Source organism: Entelurus aequoreus, linkage group LG06 (genome assembly GCF_033978785.1).
Source record: "Entelurus aequoreus isolate RoL-2023_Sb linkage group LG06, RoL_Eaeq_v1.1, whole genome shotgun sequence".
Taxonomy (NCBI): domain Eukaryota; kingdom Metazoa; phylum Chordata; class Actinopteri; order Syngnathiformes; family Syngnathidae; genus Entelurus; species Entelurus aequoreus.
The window spans coordinates 20,879,026-20,896,627 of NC_084736.1; the positions used below are offsets into that span (position 1 = coordinate 20,879,026).

Below are 17,602 nucleotides of genomic sequence, written 5' to 3' on the forward strand. Positions count from 1 at the left end.
AAATTATTTAAGACACACCTGCAGAAATATCTACTCACATAACACACGAAAACATTATTTGATCACGCTATGTATAATAATCATACACAATAATACATATATAATACAGTATTACATATATAATACAGTATTTTTTGGTCGTGTCTTTAAAACCACTACTTCCGGTTTGGTCTAGGTTTTTTTCCCGTTTTTATTGAGATGTTCAGTCCTCGTTGTGTGTTCTAGTATATAGTTGGGACAGGAGACAATAGTGTGTAACTCATTCAGTGGTCTTTATTGCAACTGATGGCCCGGACGTAAACACAACACACACTTCCTGCTAGCTGCTGGGACATACCATTCTGTTAGGGGTGCAACCCTTACTCGCCTATAACATCTCCCCTTTCTTAGATGAACCTTTCTAAGAACATAAACAACCCGAATATGTATCCCATATTAACACATTACTAAAATAAAACACATTACAGATTCCGTCCCCCTATTTTTTTTTTTTCAAACGTGTGTCAACACAACAATAGTCCAGCCTCAGGCCCAAACCCCAGTCCATAATATCTATAAGTCCAACCTGACCGGCACTCTCACCAGCCTGCCACTGGCCGTCCTCTGCTCCGTCACGGGCGTGGCGTTGCCCGCGGGCTGGTGCACACCACTCCGCCTGAGCGGCCTGGCCCCCTGCCCGTTTGTGTCACTGTCCTCCATATTGCCCGTCGTGCTGTCAGACGGATCGCTGTGTTGCTCCTCAGGCGGGCCGCTGCGCTGCATGCTTTGTTGCTCAGGGTGGCGTCCGATCGCCTCCCCCTCAGCTGGCCGCAGATCCACCCGATTCCGTCGATAGAACGTCCCCTCGACATCCACCAGGTATGATCTGGGGCCCGCCTGTTGCAGGCACACGCCCCTCCTCCACCTACCCGTCCTGTCGCCAGGTAGTGGCTTCATCCTGATGTCTTGGCCGATACACAGCTCGGGCAAGTCTCTGGCCGACCTGTCATACCAGAACTTGGCTGTCTGGTGTTTCGCCCGCAGCTTCTCCGGGACCCCAGTGACTACGCTCGGCTCCAAGAGCGTGTCGGCGACCGGGAGCGGAGTTTTCAGCCTCCGAGACATCAGTCTTTGTGCTGGGCTGCTGAGCATGCCCTCCGTGGGCGTGTTTCTCCACTGTAAGATGGCTATCCATGGGTCATTGCCTGCGCTGGCTGCTTTCTTGCACAGATTCTTCACTATCTTTACTGCCGACTCAGCCTTTCCATTAGACTTTGGGTGCCTGGGTGAAGACATTACATGGCTAAAGTCCCATTCTTTTGCAAACCTCCTGAATGTCCCGCAGTCAAACTGAGAACCACAGTCTGTAATGACCCGGTCAGGCTGTCCGTGTCGTGCGAATTGGGCCTTGCACCTCAGGACTGTGGTCTCTGCTGACAAGTCTGGGAGCAGCTCTATCTCCCAGAAGTCTGAGTAATGGTCAACGATGATCAGAAAATCCTTGCCTGCTTGCCTGAATAGATCCATGCTGAGAATCTGCCATGGCCGCGTCGGGAGTGCATGTGACATCATTGTTTCTCGCTGTTGGTCATGTGAATATTCGTTACATGCTGAACACTGACTCACATAGTCCTTGACTTCACCTTGCATGTTCGGCCAGTACAGCGTGTCTCTGGCCTGTCTGTAACAGGCCTCTCCTCCTACGTGGCTGGCGTGGATGCGTTTCAGCATCTCCGCGCGTAACGACTTTGGAATTATGACCCGCTGGCTTTTGAAGAGCACTCCATCTTGTGCGCTGATCTCGTCACGAATTGACCAGTACTCCCTGATCGCCAGAGGAGTATCCTCACGGAGATCTGGCCATCCCCTGAGCACTGCTGCCTTTAGCATCTGGAGGTTTTCATCCATCTCCGTGTGTTGTCTTATCTGCGCCAGGCGCTGTCTGGTGACATTCAGATAATCAGCCTGATTTATCTGTTCAGTGTCCTCCTGCGCCCTCTGCAGGCTACAAACTGCGTGTTTTGTGTAGCTCGTGTCCGTCCTCTGTAGTGGAGCCGTGGCTCTGCTCAACGTGTCACTGATGTGCATGTCTGGGCCCGGCTTGTACACTACCTTGAGGGTGTAGTTCTGAAGTGTGAGCAGCATGCTTTGGAGCCTCTTGGGTGCCGTGAGGAGAGGCTTGTTGAAAATCGAGATGAGTGGCTTGTGGTCCGTTTCTGTTGTGATCTCTCCACGCCCATACAGGTAATAGTGGAATCGCTGGCACGCAAACACGATGCTCAGACACTCCTTTTCGATTTGTGCATAGTTCTGTTCTGTCTGAGTTAGCGCCCGTGATGCAAACCCGACTGGCTGGCCCTCCTGCATCAGACAGCATCCAAGCCCCTTCTGGCTCGCATCACTCTGGATGGTGACTGGCTTGGTCACGTCGTAGTATCTCAGGAGCGGGGCTGCCGTGACCAGCCGCTTGACCTCCTTGACTGCAGCCTCGTGTTTAGGCAGCCAATGCCACGGGACGTCTTTGTCCAGCAGCCTCCGCAGTGGCTCACAGATGTCGGAGAGTCGTGGCATGAACTTTGCGAGATAGGTGACAAACCCTATGAACCGCTGGACTGCTTTGGCGTCGGTGGGGTGTGGCATGTCCTGGACTGCCCTGATCTTTTCTGGGTCTGCCTTGAGCCCCTCTGCTGACAGAATATGCCCATGAAACTTGACCTCTCTAAGCCTGAACTGCAGCTTCTTTAGACTCAATCTTAGCTTAACTTCTCTGCACCTCTCCATGAGCGCTATCAGTTTTGTGTCATGGTCCTGTATGGCCTCCTCATCTGTCTCCCCACACCCTACCACCAGTATGTCATCTGCGATTGGCTCTACACCAGCAAGCCCTGCCAGCAGCTCATGCTGCTTCCGCTGGTATACCTCTGGCGCTACTGACACACCAAACGGTAGCTTTAACCAGCGCTTCCTGCCCCACGGTGTCCAGAACGTAGTCATGTAACTACTGTCCTCATCTAGCCTACACTGTAAAAAGGCATCACGTGCGTCTACAAGGGTGAATATGCGCGCTTTAGGCAGCTTGTATAGCACATCCTCTAAGGTCGGCATTAGGTAATGTGACCTCTTCAGAGCTTGATTTAGAAACTTGGGGTCTATGCAGATCCTCACCTTGTCTGGCTGTCTGACTATCACCATGTTGCTAATCCACTCACTTGGCTCTGACACTGAGGCTAGGTGCCCATCTCGCTCATATTTATCTAGCTGAGCCTTGACTGCCTCTCTGAGTGCCACTGGCACATTGCGTGGGGGAGCCTGCACCGGGGCTATATCTTTGTCTAGCTCAAAATGAACCTCCCCTGGGACGGATTCGACTGGACTGTTAAAAACATCATCATATGTCATAACAAGGTGCTGCCTAGTTAGTGGCTCTGACCTGCTCTGCCCCACCATAAGCAGCTCCTGAGGGATGGTGAAGCGCATTAGGCCTAGCCGCTCACTGGTTTCGCCCGACAGCAGGGGTCTCTGCTTGCTTCTCACTATCTCGAACTCGAGCTTGTGTGTTTTGCCCCTCACTACACACTCTGTCCTGAATATCCCTATGGATTGCATCGTTTCGCCTGAATACAGTACCAATCTGGTCTGGCTCGGCCCTAACTCCACACCAGGCGCCAGTCTTCTCTTGTCTTGTATACTCATCACATTACAGGTCGCCCCTGAATCTAGCTGGCACCTCTGAGACCCACCATTCACTCTTATGTTAGCAAACCATTTCCTCCCACCGCCCTGGACTGCACCTATGCTCTCTGTTGTGTAGATGTGGGCCTCTGTGCTGTCCCTGACCATATCCTCCTGGACCTCAGCCTCTGCTATGTTCAATTGTCGGGCTTGTCTCCCCTTCAGGCACACCTTAGCGAAATGATTTGCTGTTCCGCAATTGCGGCAGTTCTTCCCATATGCTGGGCAAAGTTCACGTCCGCGCTTGTGCATGTTGCCACAATATCTACATGCAGCACCCTCACTCTGTGCCTGATTCTGAAACTTGCTAAAGTGTTCCTGCTTAGATGTTGGTCGCGGCCGCCGGCCATCTGTCGCATGCACTGCCTCCAGCGGCCTGTCCTGTGCCATCGTCTTCAACCTGATATCCGTCATTTCAGCAGCTCTGCATATTTCGATGGCTGATGTCAGCGTGAGATCCTTCTCTCTGAGCATGCGACGTCGCACACCCTCATCACTGACACCCAACACCACTCTGTCTCTTATAAGTTCCTCTCCGAGTTGGCCATACTCACAGGAAGCAGCTTTTTCCCTCAGCCTCGTTACAAACGCATCAATGGGCTCCCCTTCATCTTGCTTGCAGTTGCCGAAAACGTATCTCTCGAATATTACATTTCTGGCTGGCTTGAAATACGCACCGAGACTCTCGAGGATGACGTCCACGTCCTTCTGCTGGTCCGCCGTGAGTCCCAGGTTATGCTTGTATATGTGGCGGCATTCAGCGCCCATCACTCGTCGCAGGGTTGCTGCCTGCACTTCCTTTGATTTTTCTTTTAGTCCTGATGCCAGAATATAATCCTCAAATTCGGCTCTAAAATTGTCCCAATTACTTGTGATATCGCCACTCAGCTTCATTTCCTCCGGTGGTGGTATGCTGGAAGCCATGGTGAAGCTATCGCTGTTAGCCTAGCTTGTTGCTAACGGCTAAATCTCCCGTCTTCGCCTCCACTGCTCCTTCTTTTTTTTTTTTTTTTTTTTTTTTTTTCCGCGTGTGCCGTCAGTGCAGCACGACAACACACAACCCTCAAACTTTGGGTCTAGCCACTTCTGACGCCATGTTCTAGTATATAGTTGGGACAGGAGACAATAGTGTGTAACTCATTCAGTGGTCTTTATTGCAACTGATGGCCCGGACGTAAACACAACACACACTTCCTGCTAGCTGCTGGGACATACCATTCTGTTAGGGGTGCAACCCTTACTCGCCTATAACATTGTGCCGTGTCTAAAGTCATTTCTGTGTGGGGCTCCGAAGACTTTTTAACCAGAGTCAAAGGCACATACCGTAGTAATCAATCAATCAAGCTTTATTGCAGACTCCAACGTCCAAGTGGACATACAACCACATACAGCACATAACAGCTCTTTTTATTACCAAATATGTGTTATATGTGTTTTATGTTGCACGATTGCACCAAGAAAAATTCCTAGTTTGTGAACCCGTTCTCAAACAATGGCAATAAAACTATTCTGATTCTGATTCTGATTCTGATTCTAATCCGTGCTTTTACTTTGAAAATAAAACCTCCGGTGGCTGCAAATGGGAAAAAAAATCCTCCGTTGTGGTCCTTTTTGTTTCTGTTTATTATGGGGATTTTAATTGTTATATGAAATACAAGAATGTTATAGTTTTGTAGTTTTTAGTTGTAGTTATTGCTTTACGACACCAAAACGACGAACGCTTTGTTTTTTTTAATTTTATTTTTTGCGTTTTGAAATTCAATTCAATGAAACCAAACGTTTTTTGTGTTTCAATTTCCATTCATGAAAACAAAATCCAACGAGCAAACCTTTTTTTTCCAGACAAATGTTTAATTAGCCAGCATTAAAATGTTTACTTTCCGTCAATATTTCAAAATAAAAAACACTACTGCTGGGCACAGTGTAAAAACGTGGTCGGTGATCACGTGACTATAAATTCTCGCGTTGACAGGCGAGTATCGTGTCCCTGCTCTACTTTTACTTTGAAAGGTTAAAGCCGTGTCAAAATCGCCAGGCGTCTCACCCGCACACTCCAGGGGGTTACTTGGCATCAAACGGCATAACGTCAACCCCGGTAACACTCTGGTAAGACGCCGCAAGGCCTCCATTTTACAGTCGTTTCACACAATCTGCGCTTTATTATGACGCTGACTTCATTTCTGCTCAAGTTGGTGCCGTGCTAGCTAGTTAGCATGCTAATGCTAGCTAATAAGAAAGTACTGTACTTGATGGGGGATGGTAGGACACGCAAATGTGATTAAAGTGAAGGCTTTTTAATCCGACTTGTGTGCAAGTAATAACACCTAAACAAAAATTACAAACACTTTTTTTTTTTTAACATAAATGTTGTGACAACGTGTTAGTGCGCGTCGCTAAGCTGCGCTAGCAACATATTTGACATTTGTGCTTGATCTTAAACTATTGACGCACATTTGTTTACGTTTGGTCGTACAAATAAAGTTTATTTTCCAGGTTTGATGTGCGATGGAGTCAAGCACCAGTGAATTTATTCGTCTTTGTTTACGAGTTTGAAGTCGCTCAATTTGGGAACTTTTCTCTACGGACTTCATCACGTGACTACCAGGCTCTTGGCACTTGTTATTAGGACCACATGAGAAACACAAATCATGTCTCTTACTCCATCTGTACGTTTTAATTCACTGTTAAACACACTGACATTACTGAGGTTTTATGCAGATAAACTCCTCAATCTTTGACACTGTATTTTTGACATTTTGACATGTCTATGGGGGTTAATTTGTGTCTATTACAATTTTGTAAACACATTTTTTTACATAAAAAAAATACTGGCAATTTCATTGAATAAAAATTTGTGAGCAAAATGTGTGTTAAAAAATTCAGTTTGTTAAAATGCAGTGTTCAAAAAATAAATAAATAATTGTATTGCAGATCAGTGTAAAAAAAATAAATAAATCGGTATATAAAAATTCAGTGGGTCTTGATTTATGAAGCAACAAATATTTCTGCACGGAATTTTTTTACATAACATTTTTATACGCTGCTTTTTTTACATAAAATTTTTCTTTCACTTAATCTGGGTTCGATCCTGCGGTCCTGATCTTTCTGTGTGGAGTTTGCATGTTCTCCCCGGGACTGCGTGGGTTCCCTCCGGGTATTCCGGCTTCCTCCCACCTCCAAAGACATGCACTTGGGGATCGGTTGATTGGCAACACTAAATTGGCCTTTGTGTGTGAATATGAGTGTGAATGTTGTCTGTCTATCTGTGTTGGCCCTGTAATGAGGTGGCGACTTGTCCACGGTGTACCCCGCATTCCGCCCGGATGCAGCTGAGATAGGCTCCGGCAACTCCGAAAGGGACAAGCGGTAGAAAATGGATGGATGGATGGATGTATTAAATACAATTGTCAGCACAATTTGATGTAAAAAATTCAGTTCACAAATTTTAAACAGGAAAATTCAGTGACATTAATTAAAAAAAAGAAATCTAAAAAAATATTTCGTAATTAAGACACAAATTAACCTGCATTATCCATCCATCCATCCATCTTGTACCGCTTGTCCTTTACACGGTGGCGGAGGGGTGCTGGAGCCTATCTCAGCTGCACACGGGCAGAAGGCAGGGTACACCCTGGACAAGTATATCAAATATAATTTAGTTTAAAAAAAGTTGTGCCACTACTCAAACACACCTTTTGCATGTCTGGTTTGACAACTTCCCACTTTGTTGCAGGCACCACAATGCGAAGCGTATACCTCTTCCTAGTACCTACCCTGCTGCTGCTCCTCCTGGGCCTACCCGCCTCCAGGGGGCGCTACAATGACGATTTTGACGACGGCGAGGACCTGGCGGACTTCGACGACAACGACTTTGCCGAGTTCGAGGACGTGAATGACGACGCGGCGCCCGAGGCCGGAACAGCCCCGCCGCCACCGGCGCGGGCCAACCCTTCCTTGCAGGACGAGGATGAAGAGGAGGATGAAGACGAGGCCACGGTGGAGCTGGAAGATGACGGTCAGGATGGCTTTGAGGACTCGGACACCCAGGTTGGCTTTTAAGTGGAGATGTAAGGAGAAGATGTCGCTGTGTTTGTAGTGTAGCTAATTTGCTGAGCTGTGCTGTTTAGGATCAGGACATGTACAGCAAATATGACCAGGAGGAGTTTGAAGGGATTGGAGACATGGAGAAGACGGGACACCCCATGAATGACCCCCTCATAATCCACACGGTAAATCTGATTTAAAGCTAAAACCTTCCCTGAGCTTATTATCACTTGTCTTCTGCTGTAACTCTCACGCTCGACACATTTCCGGATTTCTTCACACAACTTTTATTTTGAATTATGTCCCTGTTTAAAGTGCAATTGGATGTATTGTTCGAGACATTTTAAAGGCATTCTAAAGTCCAAAATATGTAATTTTTATATATATATATATGTTGTCTGTGTTGGCCCTGCGATGAGGTGGCGACTTGTCCAGGGTGTACCCCGCCTTCCGCCCGATTGTAGCTGAGATAGGCTCCAGCGCCCCCCGTGACCCCGAAGGGAATAAGCGGTAGAAGATGTATATATATATATATATATATATATATATATATATATATATATATATATATATATATATATATATATATATATATATATATATATATATATATATATATATATATATATATATATATATATATATATATATATATATATATATATATATATATATATATATATATATATATATATATATATATATATATATATATATATATATATATATATATATATATATATATATATATTTTTTTTTTTTTTTTTTTTTTTTTTTTTTTTTTACAAAAAGGTGGGAAAAAATACAGTTTGTAAACAACAATATAAATTGCTCAAATATTTCATCACACAAATACAATAATTTTAACAATTTATTGTTAAAAAAATACTTTAAAGGGGAACTGCGCTATTTTTGGAATTTTGCCCATCATGCACAATCTTTATGCAAGACATGAACACAGGTTTTTATTCTTTTATTCATTCTAAATCGTAAATAAACGTTAACAAAAGTCAGATAACAATGGAGCCAATTAGAGTCGCTCTTTTCCACAGCGCTTAAAAAAACATCCGAACACCTCCATCAAGATTTTATATACACACAGTAAGTATATATGTAATGTAACAGGCACAGTCATAATAACATGTAATATTTACATATTTTGCTAATTTTAAGCATACGGCGGGGCATTCATTTCAGACGTATCACAACGTTTGCATTTCCCTTTAAGAACAACAAACCTAAAGATTACTTTGGGACAAATGATGATCCATAAACATATATTTTTAGCCTGAATATAAGGATGATAATCTACAGGTTTTAAGAGGCTGTGTGCTAAACGACTGTAAATTTAGTGAAACACTAAGCATCATGTAGCAGTATTGCCAAGTGCTGAACAATATATACAAACTATGAACATAATATAACAATCACTTACTGTACAATGTCTGCTCTCACTGGAATGCTGACTGATGGGACGTTTATATCTTCCAGTTTAGATTAACAATTAATTGTAATCCTCACGAAGGGTTACAAAAATAAAATGGGGCAAACAAGTGTCTTTTTGCCATCTTTGGGGATAAATTGGATGCCAAAGGTGACCAACTTCTCGGTTTATGTCAACATCTATCTACTATCCAGGTGAGAGGCATGATTTGTTATCTAGAATGAACTTTTACCAACTCAGAGGAGATGCAGCGGCTCACCGACTCAATATGTCAATATAGCTGCATAAGCTAGTGTGATCACAGCGCCACTAAAAGTAGATCTTCTGTTTTAGCACTTATAATAACAATATTGCTAATACTTGGTTAATGTTCAGGTCGCAAGATGTAAATGGAATGTTGTAGTGGTTTTTGGATTTTTTTTAAAGGGTTTTATAGGCATTATAGGGAACTCACATTAGCATGTGTTCTTGTTTTACATAGGGATTATGAATGATAGACACACTTCTTAAGAGTGCAGTTCCCCTTTAAATAAACAGTTTAATACATTGTTAAGCATAGATAGTGCAGGCATAAAGCAAAATCATCAATTATATCATCCTACGAAATAGGGCGGCAGCTATCAATTATTTAAGTAATCATTTGTTCAGTTAGTTCGATTCATCAAGTAATCTGATAAAATACTTTATAGCCTAATGCTATAAAAATGTGCTTGTCATAACCTTGATTCTTCTTTTCTAATAAATGCACATCATCAACATTGAAATTGCATTGTTAACACTGCACTGTTCGCGGCACACACACAGACACACCACCGCTCTCATGTGTGCACTATTGCAGTGGCCGTGCAGAAACAGTTTGTGCGCAGTTAAATTTTTTTTTTTATGGAGGAAACAATCACTAGAGCTAAACAAATTAAGTCTATGAGCACTGAAGAAGCCTACTTGGATGAGCAGCGAAACGTCTTCTAAGACAAACCAAACAGTCCAGTTGCGATCGATTGAATGCCCTGAGATGACAATAACTTGGATGAATAAGAACATTCATAGACAACCACGAGTATCAGTTATAAGATAAGATGTGGATCAGAATAGTTAACATTTACACAAATATTACTGTATTGGTGGGAATGATTCTGAAATATTGGCTATAATTTAATTTTTTCTGTGTTTTCATTGTAAATATTCCATAAGGCGTTGCCATATTTCATGCTTTGGCAGTGACATCACTAATTAGAATTTTCCCTCACCTAAAACCTTGTAGCACAAAAAGATTTCAACAATACAGAACAAATACAAAAATAATAAGTAAGAATAAAATGCAACAATGGATATAAAAAGTATAATCAAAACTACAATAAAAATTGGGACATAATGAAAATGTGAATAAAACACTACCCTACCTGGCGTGTTTATGCTTGAACTATTACATATAACAACTAACCATAAAAATGAATCCTAATAAAAATAGAGAAAAAATATACAATAAAAAATAAAATAAATTTAAAATATATATACATATATATATATATATATATACAGTAATATTTTTTTAATTTTATTTTTATTTTTTATTTTTTGGGGGCCATGGGCAATTACCGACACTATAGCTGCATGTGCATTAAAAAAAAAAAAAGACTTGCAACTGGGAGCTGCTCAAAAGACTTTGTTTGCAAACGTCGCATCTCTAATGCAAATAAGCGGTATTCTAGAAAAAAGAATTATTTCCTCTCACTCCCAAACCGATTGCACCCTGGGCGGTCGCCCACATTGTCCGTAGCCTCAATGGCCGCCTGTTATTTCCGTGCAGGTCCCTGCGCATCTGCAGAACAGCTGGGAGAGCTACTACATGGAGATCCTGATGGTGACGGGCCTTCTGGCCTACATAATGAACTACATCATCGGCAAGAACAAGAACAGCCGTCTGGCTCAGGCCTGGTTCAACTCTCACAGAGAACTTTTAGAGAGCAACTTCGCCCTCGTGGGTGAGTTTCTTCCATCAGTGTCGGGATGTTTCGAATAGTGATGGTCTCCTTTTCCGTCAGGGGACAAAAAGGTCGTTGATGAATCCTTTCTGTCAACAACCTGCTAACAATATTGCGTGCGCGCAGGCGATGACGGCACCAGCAAAGAAGCGGCGAGCACAGGCAAACTCAACCAGGAAAACGAGCACATCTACAATCTGTGGTGCTCAGGACGTGTGTGCTGCGAGGGCATGCTCATCCAGCTCAAGGTGTGTGTGTGTGTGTGTGTGTGTGTGTGTGTGTGTGCATCCAGGTGTGTGTGTTTGTGTGGACACAGTGACCGTCATGCACGTGTTTGTACTTCCAGTTCCTGAAAAGGCAGGACCTGCTCAACGTTCTGGCCAGGATGATGAGGCCCACCTGCGACCAAGTGGTTGGTACCATCTCAGCCAGGTTTCTCTCACTGAGTTTAGTTGTCTCACAGAGTGTGTGTTTTGTGCAGCAAATCAAAGTAACGCTCAATGACGAGGACATGGACACTTTTGTGTTTGCTGTGGGCACCAAGAAGTCCATGGCCCGCCTTCAGAAGGAGATGCAGGACTTGGTAAGTACGTTGGGATGTAACTATGGAGGTTAACTTTTCTTTATTACGAAAGCTTTTTTTGGACACTGATTTTTTTGTGTTGGAGTTTTGTGAACTTAATTTGTCCACATCATATTATGCTGACAATTTCATTGAATACAAATTCAGTGCAAAAACTATTCTGTGAGAAAATTTAAATTTAAAATTTAAGACTAAAGCACCTCATTGGCTTGTCCTGTGACAAGATCAATTACTTCAGTCTTAGTTTACTGGAAATGAGTGTTGAGTTTTGAAGCAAGGAATATTTCAGCACTGAATTTTCTTACACTGAATTATTATTCAGTGATTTTTTTTTTTTACACTGAATTTTCACACAAAAAATAAAGAATTGTTATACAATTATTTTTTTTACACTGAATTTTTACACAATAAAAAAAACTGTATTTTAACCAACTGAATTTTAAAACACATTTTGCTCACAAATCTTTATTCAATAAAATTGTCAGCATAATTTAATTTAAAAAAATGCAGTGGCATAAATTCAGTGTCAAAAAAAGCTTTTGCAAAAAAGACATGGATATTTCACCACACGGTTATTGTGAACCAAAATGATCACGGTATTGTAGAACGTGCTTAAAATGTAGGTTACTTACAAACACTGAAATCTTTTGACCACATTTTGTTTTAAATAGATAAACATACACACAATATATATCTTTATATTTACCACTCTGTTTTAAGAGAGCACAGTCTGTTTGATCAGTGTGCACAAATGCCTCGCTCATTTTGTTTTCTAAATGTAAAACTTTGATTCTTTATAAAATCAATCAATCAATGTTTGTTTATATAACCCTAAATCACATGTGTCTCAAAGGGCTGTACAAGCCACAACGACATGCTCGGTACAGAGCCCACATACGAGCAAGGAAAACTCACCCCAGTGGGACGTCAATGTGAATGACTATGAGAAACCTTGGAGAGGACCGCATATGTGGGTAACCCCCCCCCCTCTAGGGGAGACCGAAAGCAATGGATGTCGAGTGGGTCTGACATAATATTGTGAAAGTCCAACACATCAGCGAAAGTCCAGTCCATAGTGGGGCCAGCAGGAACCATCCCGAGCGGAGACGGGTCAGCAGCGTAGAGATGTCCCCATCCGATGGTCCACCCCGGGTTGGGAGCAGAGTAGAAAAGAAAAGAAAAGAAACGGCAGATCAACTGGTCTAAAAAGGGAGTCTATTTAAAGGCTAGAGTATACAAATGAGTTTTAAGATGAGACTTAAATGCTTCTACTGAGGTAGCATCTCTAATTTTTACCGGGAGGGCATTCCATAGTATTGGAGCCCGAATAGAAAACGCTCTATAGCCCGCAGACTTTTTTTGGGCTCTGGGAATCACTAATAAGCCGGAGTTCTTTGAACGCAGATTTCTTGCCGGGACTTATGGTACAATACAATCGGCGAGATAGGCTGGAGCTAAACCGTGTAGTATTTTAAACGTGAGTAGTAAAACCTTAAAGTCGCATCTTAGGTGCACAGGAAGCCAGTGCAGGTGAGCCAGTATAGGCGTAATATGATCAAACTTTCTTGTTTTTGTCAAAAGTCTAGCGGCCTCATTTTGTACCATCTGTAATCTTTTAATGCTAGACATAGGGAGGCCCGAAAATAAAACGTTACAGTAATCGAGACGAGATGTAACGAACGCATGGATAATGATCTCAGCATCGCTTGTGGACAAAATGGAACGAATTTTAGCGATATTACGGAGATGAAAGAAGGCCGATTTAGTAACACTCTTAATGTGCGACTCAAACGAGAGAGTTGGGTCGAAGATAATACCCAGATTCTTTACCGAGTCGCCTTGTTTAATTGTTTGGTTATCAAATGTTAAGGTGGTATTATTAAATAGATGTCTGTGTTGAGCAGGACCGATAATCAGCATTTCCGTTTTCTTAGCGTTGAGTTGCAAAAAGTTAGCGGACATCCATTGTTTAATTTCATTAGGACACGCCTCCAGCTGACTACAATCAGGCGTGTTGGTCAGCTTTAGGGGCATGTAGAGTTGGGTGTCATCAGCATAACAGTGAAAGCTAACACCGTATTTGCGTATGATGTCACCTAGCGGCAGCATGTAAATACTAAAGAGTGCAGGGCCAAGAACCGAACCCTGGGGAACTCCGCACGTTACCTTAACATAGTCCGAGGTCACATTGTTATGGGAGACACACTACATCCTGTCAGTAAGATAAGAGTTAAACCAAGACAAGGCTAAGTCTGTCATCCCAATACGCATTTTGATACGCTCTAATAAAATATTATGATCAACAGTATCGAAAGCGGCGCTAAGATCAAGAAGCAGCAACATAGATGAAGCATCAGAAAATGTGTTTTGTGTTAATATTTTTTGCTGAAAACCGGCTTAATGCTTTATTTCATTGTCCCATACGCCACACTAAATACAACTTTGTTGTGGTGCAGTGTGAGTTCTGCGGGGAGAAGCCAAAGTCTGGAGTCAAGTTCGGCCTTCCAGAATCTCTGGCTATCCTTACTGAGATGGGCGAGGTCACGGAGGGAGTGATGGACAGCAAGGTGAAGTCTGACCGCGATACTTGTGTATATAACGCATCATTAACACATCTGCAGTCTATCAACCCTGCTTTGGTCTGTTTTAGATGGTCCATTACATCACCAACCACGCTGACAAGATCGAGTCCATCCATTTCTCGGACCAATTTTCTGGTCCAAAAGTTATGCAAGAGTGAGTATGAGCCCAAGAATAACTTTTTATTCATGTTTGCAGCTATATTTAAAATGTTGTATTGCAGGGAGGGTCAGCCCTTAAAACTGCCTGACACCAAGAAGACGCTGCTGTTTACTTTCAATGGTGGGAATTTTAGTCTCATTTAATAAAAAGAAAGCTCATGATTGTTTGGTCATTATTATGGTGTGTTCATAGTGCCTGGCATGGGAAATACCTCTCCCAAAGACATGGACGCTCTGCTGCCGCTCATGAACATGGTGATCTACAGCATTGACAAGGTCAAGAAGCTGCGTCTCAACCGAGAGGTACACACACACATTCATACATATTGTACATACAACCCAGTGACATGACTTTCTTTCTGTAAAAGGGGATTATTCTATTTTAGCTATTGTAATCAGTTAATGCCATGGTTAACTTTATTTACTCTTTGTAATCAATCAACATATTTTTCGGAGAAGGTTTAAGTATATTAAAATATCATTTTTGTTAATATTTTGGCAGCTGGAACCCCAAAATGTCAGGGGGCACCTCTGTCCGCATTATAACGACCTTTTTAAATTGTTCTTTAATGTTAATCAACTTAAAGGGGTCATGATACTTTATTTTCTAAATTTAAAACACTTCCTTATGGTCTACATAACATGTAATGGTGGTTATTCGTTCAAAATGTAGCGTAGATTGTTTTACAGATCATCTTCAGGATGCGCCGTTTTGTGTCTTATATACGTAGTTGTACTTCAACTCCCTGCCAGCTTTGTTGTAGTTTTCAGCGCCAGTTCCAAAATACACAAAATATGTACCAATAGGTAAGGTATACTTCCTGTGTTGCTCGGTTACCAGACAGTGAGTGCCTTTGTTCATGCAACCAACTTTGCAAATTCAGTTTTTACAGAAGAAGAAAAAAAATTGAATGTTTTATCAAATGGATTTTTCATTGATCTCGATTACTTGTCTATTGCGATGTAATGATATTGTTTTACATATTTATACATACACAGACATGCATATGTATTAGGGTTGGACGGTATACCGGTACTAGTACTGCGATACTAATGAATCATATTCGGTACTATACCGCCTCTAAAAAGTACCAGTTTATATTATGTTTATAAACTCAGGAAATGCGTCATTGGACACATGAGGACTTAAATTATGACCATTGTATGATCCTGTAACTACTTGGTATAGGATTGATGCCCAAATTTGTGGTATCATCCAAACCGAAGAATAAGTGATTACATTTTAACAGAAGTGTAGATAGAACATGTTGAAAGAGAAAGTAAGCAGATATTAACAGTAAATGAACAAGTAGATTAATCATTCATTTTCTACCACTTGTCCTTTAATAATTTTGACAAAATAATGCAATGGAAAATGACACAATATGTTACTGCATATGTCGGCAGCTAAATTAGGAGCCTGTGTTTGCTTACTTACTAATAAAAGACAAGTTGTCTCGTATGTTCACTATTTTATTTAAGGACAAAATAGCAATAAGAAACATATGTTTAATGTGCCATAAGATTTTTTGTTAAAATAAAGCCAATAATGCAATTTTTGTGGTTCCCTTTTATTTAGAAAAGTATCTAAATACATTTTGGTACCAGCACCGGTACCAAAATATTGGAATCGGGCCAACCCTAATATGTACAGTATAAAAGAGCATAGAAGACCCTCCTTTGTGTCTGCAGGGCAAAATAAAAGCAGACCGCAATCGTGCCCGAGTGGAGGAGAACTTCCTGAAGCAGACTCACGCTCAGCGGCAGGAGGCCGCCCAGACGAGACGCGAGGAGAAGAAGCGGGCAGAGAAGGAGAGGATCATGAACGAGGAGGATCCTGACCGACAGCGTCGCCTCGAGGTCAGGACTATAGTATCCGTTTTGAATTGCAACGGTTGCAGTCTGTTTTATTTGTCAATAACATTAATTCACTCAAAAACACAATTGATGTTTTCAATGCTTGTTTTTCAGGAAGCCGCCCAGCGTCGTGAGCAGAAGAAGATCGAGAAGAAGCAGATGAAGATGAAGCAGATCAAAGTGAAGGCAATGTGAAAGAATGGTGGCCGCAGCTTCAAGCAGACATATTTTCTGTGGCTGTGCCAAGTTCTGCCTGCTTTGTCACCATCTGCTCATCTTGTGAAAAGGACCTTTCGTCAGCATCACATCTTATCAACACAAGCATCCTGGTTTTTAAAAGCATTTTCCTTGTGGGCTTTTATAACTTGACCTGCTGTACCACGTTTTATAAGTTACAACAAGCGCCACAGTGGAGTCGATTCGAACAGTAATAATAGCATTAATATAATCTACAACGGTCAAATCGACTTCATTTGAACTTGTATCTGCTATGAGTTTCTTGCAGGCTATTTCTAACGAATATCTGAGCAAAGTCAATAAAGTGCACTGAATTCTTTTTTGCGTTTTCATTGCGGTCAAACTAGAAAAAAGAAATAAAGCAGAGACATCCTGTTGCCTTTGAGAGAAATGGTGCCTTCTATATGGGGACTGCAAAGGGTGTGGTTTCTAAATTTAACTTGATGATCGTGTCAGCGCACTCTGGACTAGATTTAGTTTCATCACAGCGACCAAACTTGACAGCTTGAAAGTAATGACTGAAGAGTAGTGAGGATTCTTATATAAATGATAACATGACTTGGGCGTAGCAAGTATTTTTTGGATTGAATTATCCCTAAATTTTAATCTATTGTGTTTCATTTGGAATGTGTAACAGTGGTGAGCCAGTGAGGTTGGGAAACCACTCTCCTTGACAACAGCAATGCTGTTTGGTTCTCAAGTTGATAGCCAGGGCTTTTAGCTCGGTAGTCCGCACGCTCGCCTCATGCGGGCGATCTGGTTTCGAATCCCGTGAGGAACGGAAAAGCTAGGGACCGAACCACGTGGGTGACATTGCAGCCGTCACCCGGATGAGAGTGAAGTTCAGCGAAAGGCTTCGGTGTGGCAAAGTTGGGAGAGTGGCTGTGCCAGCAACCTGAGGGTTCCTGGTTCAATCCCCACCTTCTACCATCCTAGTCATGTCTGTTGTGTCCTTGAGCAAAACACTTCACCCTTACTCCTGATAGGTCCTGGTTAGCGCCTT

The 17,602-nt window shown here is 42.3% G+C and overlaps 1 protein-coding gene across 1 annotated transcript; it reads left to right on the forward strand.

Moving 5' to 3' along the window:
• Nucleotides 1–5,661: 5,661 nt before the first annotated feature.
• On the forward strand, nt 5,662–16,918 carry ccdc47 (coiled-coil domain containing 47). Its single transcript, XM_062049422.1, has 13 exons — nt 5,662–5,817; nt 7,445–7,758; nt 7,839–7,940; nt 11,007–11,181; nt 11,308–11,429; nt 11,528–11,593; nt 11,663–11,764; nt 14,221–14,331; nt 14,415–14,500; nt 14,568–14,626; nt 14,699–14,808; nt 16,198–16,365; nt 16,477–16,918. The coding sequence occupies exons 2-13, from the start codon at nt 7,453–7,455 to the stop codon at nt 16,555–16,557; spliced, it is 1,488 nt and encodes a 495-aa protein (XP_061905406.1). The 5' UTR covers nt 5,662–5,817; nt 7,445–7,452; the 3' UTR covers nt 16,558–16,918.
• Nucleotides 16,919–17,602: the final 684 nt, after the last annotated feature.